Genomic DNA, 3,656 nt, shown 5'->3' with positions numbered 1-3,656 from the left:
ATTAGTGTTTTGCATGTCATTTTGTTGCTGCCTGCCAGATGACATCTAAAGCATTTTGTTCAGCTTATGTTGTTGTGAACAAGCTGTATTAATGAATTTTTAAGATGCTTCCACTAACTACTGAGCCAACAGCCTGCAAACTGAAGTCAATGCAATATTTCAGTTTTTCCTTTTTTAATAAAATTGCAAAAACAACTGATTAGCAAAAGGCTAAGTGAAGGGATCTGGATGCACTACACATTCAAGAGGATGCCAGTTGCCGCACCAGCAGGGGGCAGTAGGACACACTCGATTCTCCAAAGAGCCGCTTATCACGACATGATAGTTTAACATGCCCTGTGCCGATGTTCTCAAGTCTGGGGGCCTGAAAGGAGGGGAGGACGGAGCATGGAGGCATGAAGACCAATTAAACAGTGACTGCACAGCGGGAGGGGGAACTAAAAATAACCCCGACCCCCCCTGAGCTGCAGCCCACGCCTGAGAGACTGTGAGATACCAGACAGACTCAGTGTGCAGCCTCGCAGGTGCCAAGTGTGTTCAGCTGCTATTTGCATGGTGGTGGTTTTGTAATTTATTGTCAGCATACGCGGGAAAGCGATTTAGGCGCATTAAAGACGTGTTTGTGAATAAGCGACGCGTGGAATCGAGCTGCCTTATCACGCTGAGGCATCACAATGCTCCACCTGAATCTTTTAAACATTAACCAAGTCATGTTTCCACACACTTTTTTCCAGTGTGGCAGCTCTGACAAAGGTCTCAAACACATAAGTCATCACAGGTTATCACACCTGCATGCTCCTATCGCTGACGTCATACGGGTTTCAGATAAAAAAAAAAGGTACATGAGAAAACAATCACAGGAACTGAGGGAACGTCCCCAACGTAGAGCAAAAAGCTTCAACGGTTACACTCACCTGGGATGAGAAACTGGAAAGGGAAACTGTGTTCGCCCGCCGCCAGAGTTCCTGTAAAACAGAAGGCGTTCATCAGCGACACAGTGAACTGAAACTCGAGAGAAAAACATGCAAATGACATTCACACTGTTATATTTCATGCAGTTTGTGTGATTGTGTTTGTTTCTACTTTCTACGTATCCCTCAGAAAACATCAGGCGTCCCAGCGAGGCACCAGGCCTCGGGGACTCACCTACTTTCCCAGTAGGATGGAGTTTCTGAGACAAACAGGCTTTGTTCTTTAAAGACAAACGAGTCGTCTTTTGTAGCGACAGAAACAGGCGACTGAAACCAATCAGGCAGCGTCGCAGGAAGCGATAAAGTGTTGGGTGCGTAGCAGCAGACGTAAGCAACTGGCAAACTTTGAGGCTGTTTCGGGAACAGGTAATGATTTATGAGGCGGCAGACACGGTGCTTTCCTCTGAGCTGTCACATCCACAGGTCAGCATCATTGTTCCAAGTCTGCTATTACATGAAATCGATCCTATCCTGTGTTTTTTTTTGCCAACAAATCCTAGCAAGAAATAAAACAACCCCACAACTGTCCAAGCCCATTTGATCCGACTGAAATGTACATTTTCTAAAATGAATAAGAAATATAAAGTTTAGTTATTATAAAAATACGTTCTCCAGCATCTGTACAGCAGTTGGAAATGGTAAGCTTTTCCGCAAACGACTAAACTCTGAAACCCAGTTAATCCAAAACTGCAACAAAAATCATTCTTACTACGACTACATACAACTTATATCACATTAGTGTTTATGTCCCAACACTGGCTTCCAGTCAACTTTTGGATCCAGTTTAAGATCCTACTCGTCATCTACAGTCATGTTTCCGTGTAACTGTCCAGTGAATTTGAAGCAAACCTTCGAAATGTTGCCAAAAATAAAAAAACTAAACTGCAAGTTGGTACCATTAACTACATCGGAGCTGATAAACTCTTCTGCATAGTGTCGTCAGAAGGTTGTTGTATAAGCTAGGCTGCACATGCCTGTCATAAACAGAGGGAAAGAAGCCAGCTGCTGCTATAAAAAAAAAAACAGCAGGAAGAAGAAACTAAATTCTGGTAATCTATGAGAATCTGTATACGAGTCTTCAGGACTTGCTTTACATAAGAAAAGTTGTCATCATTCTTTTACGTCAGCTGATATCAGCCAGCTTATATGTAGTCTAAAGGTGAAGGCAGTAAAAGATGTGCAAACAGCTGATCAGTGACGTGAGTTTAATGTTTCCTATTTTTTTTTTCCATTTCACAAGCGATACGAACAAGGTGTTTCCATCTGTCATCAGGCAAGCCGCTTCTCTTTCCAAGAATTCAAAAGTAGGTCAAGCAAGCTTAAAAATCTTTACTTTTACTGAAACTAGGGAAGATTTGTTTTGAACGTCCATTGTTTCTATTAACTCAGACTGTTAAAACTGCTAACATATACATACAGTTAAAATCAGAAGTTTATATCCACTGTATAAAAAGACACATAACCTTCTTTTTTTCTCACTATCTGTCAATAAATCAGACTAAACTTTTCCTGTTTTAGGTCAGTTAGGATTACCAACATTATTTCTATTTGCTAAATGCCAGAATAATGAGAGATTTTTTTTTTATTGCTTCCTTCAAAGTCAGAAGTTTAAATACACTAAGACTACTATGTCTTCAAACTATTTGGGAAAGCCCAGATGATGATGTCATGGCTTTGGAGGCTTTTGATAGGTTAATTGACAACATTTGAGTTAATTGGAGGCACACCTGTGGATGTATTTTAAGGTATACCTCAAACACACTGCTTCCTTTTGTTACATCATGGGAAGTCAGCCAAGATATCCGACCATTTCTTTATCCCAGAGATTAAGTGTTTTGGTCGGAAACAACGCCAGAACAAAAGCTGAAGACCTTGTGAAGATGCTGCTGAAGCTGGTCAGAGAGTCATTATCCACAGTGAAACCAGTCCTGTACCAACATGGGCTGAAAGACTACTCAGAGAGGAAGAAGACATTAAAAAGCCAGATTGCAGTTTGTAAATGCACACAGGGACAAAGATCTTCATTTCTGGAGACATGTCCTGTGTTCTGATGAAACTAAAACTGAACTGTTTGGCCTTAATGACCATCGTTACATTTGGAGGGAAAAGGGGGAAGCTTGATGCCTGACAACACCATCCCAACTGTGAAGCACGGGGGTGGCAGCATCATGTTGTAGGGCTGTTTTGCTGCAGGAGGGACTGGTGCACTTCACAGAATAGATGGCATCATGAGGAAATAACATTATGTGGAAATGTTGAAGCAACATCTCAAGACATCAGCCAGGAAGTTAAAGCTTGGGCACAAATGGGTCTTCAGATGGACAATGACCCTAAATATACCACCAGATTAGTGACAAAGAGGCTTCAGGACAACAAAGTCAATGTTGTGGAGTGGCCATCACAAAGCCCTGTCTCTCAATCCTGGAGAACATTTGTGGGCAGAGCTGAAAAGGAGTGTGGAGCAAGTAGACCAACAAACCTGACTCAGTTCCAGCAGTTCTGTCAGGAGGAATGGGCCAGAATTCATCAAACTATTGTGAGAAGCTTGTGGAAGGAAACCCAGAACGTTTGACCCAAGTCCAACAGTTTAAAGACAACGCTACCATATACTGAGGAAATATGTGTCATCTATCAGAAAAATGGACAGAAATCTTCCGGAATTGTTTTCAGTCAGGGAAGATGTAA

At 41.9% G+C, this 3,656-nt stretch overlaps 1 protein-coding gene across 1 annotated transcript in view; it reads right to left on the bottom strand.

Annotated features, from left to right (window-relative positions):
* Window positions 1-3,656, bottom strand: part of arrdc1b (arrestin domain containing 1b) — a 54,519-nt gene that overhangs the window by 12,964 nt on the left and 37,899 nt on the right. Inside the window, exon 3 of the mRNA XM_008291767.1 lies at window positions 915-965. Coding sequence (XP_008289989.1) covers window positions 915-965 — 51 coding nt within the window. The remainder of the gene's footprint in view (window positions 1-914; window positions 966-3,656) is intronic.

Source organism: Stegastes partitus, unplaced genomic scaffold (genome assembly GCF_000690725.1).
Source record: "Stegastes partitus isolate 25-593 unplaced genomic scaffold, Stegastes_partitus-1.0.2 Scaffold761, whole genome shotgun sequence".
NCBI lineage: Eukaryota > Metazoa > Chordata > Actinopteri > Pomacentridae > Stegastes > Stegastes partitus.
Note: the sequence above shows the minus strand (reverse complement) of the source record. Positions and strands in the feature narration are given on the sequence as shown.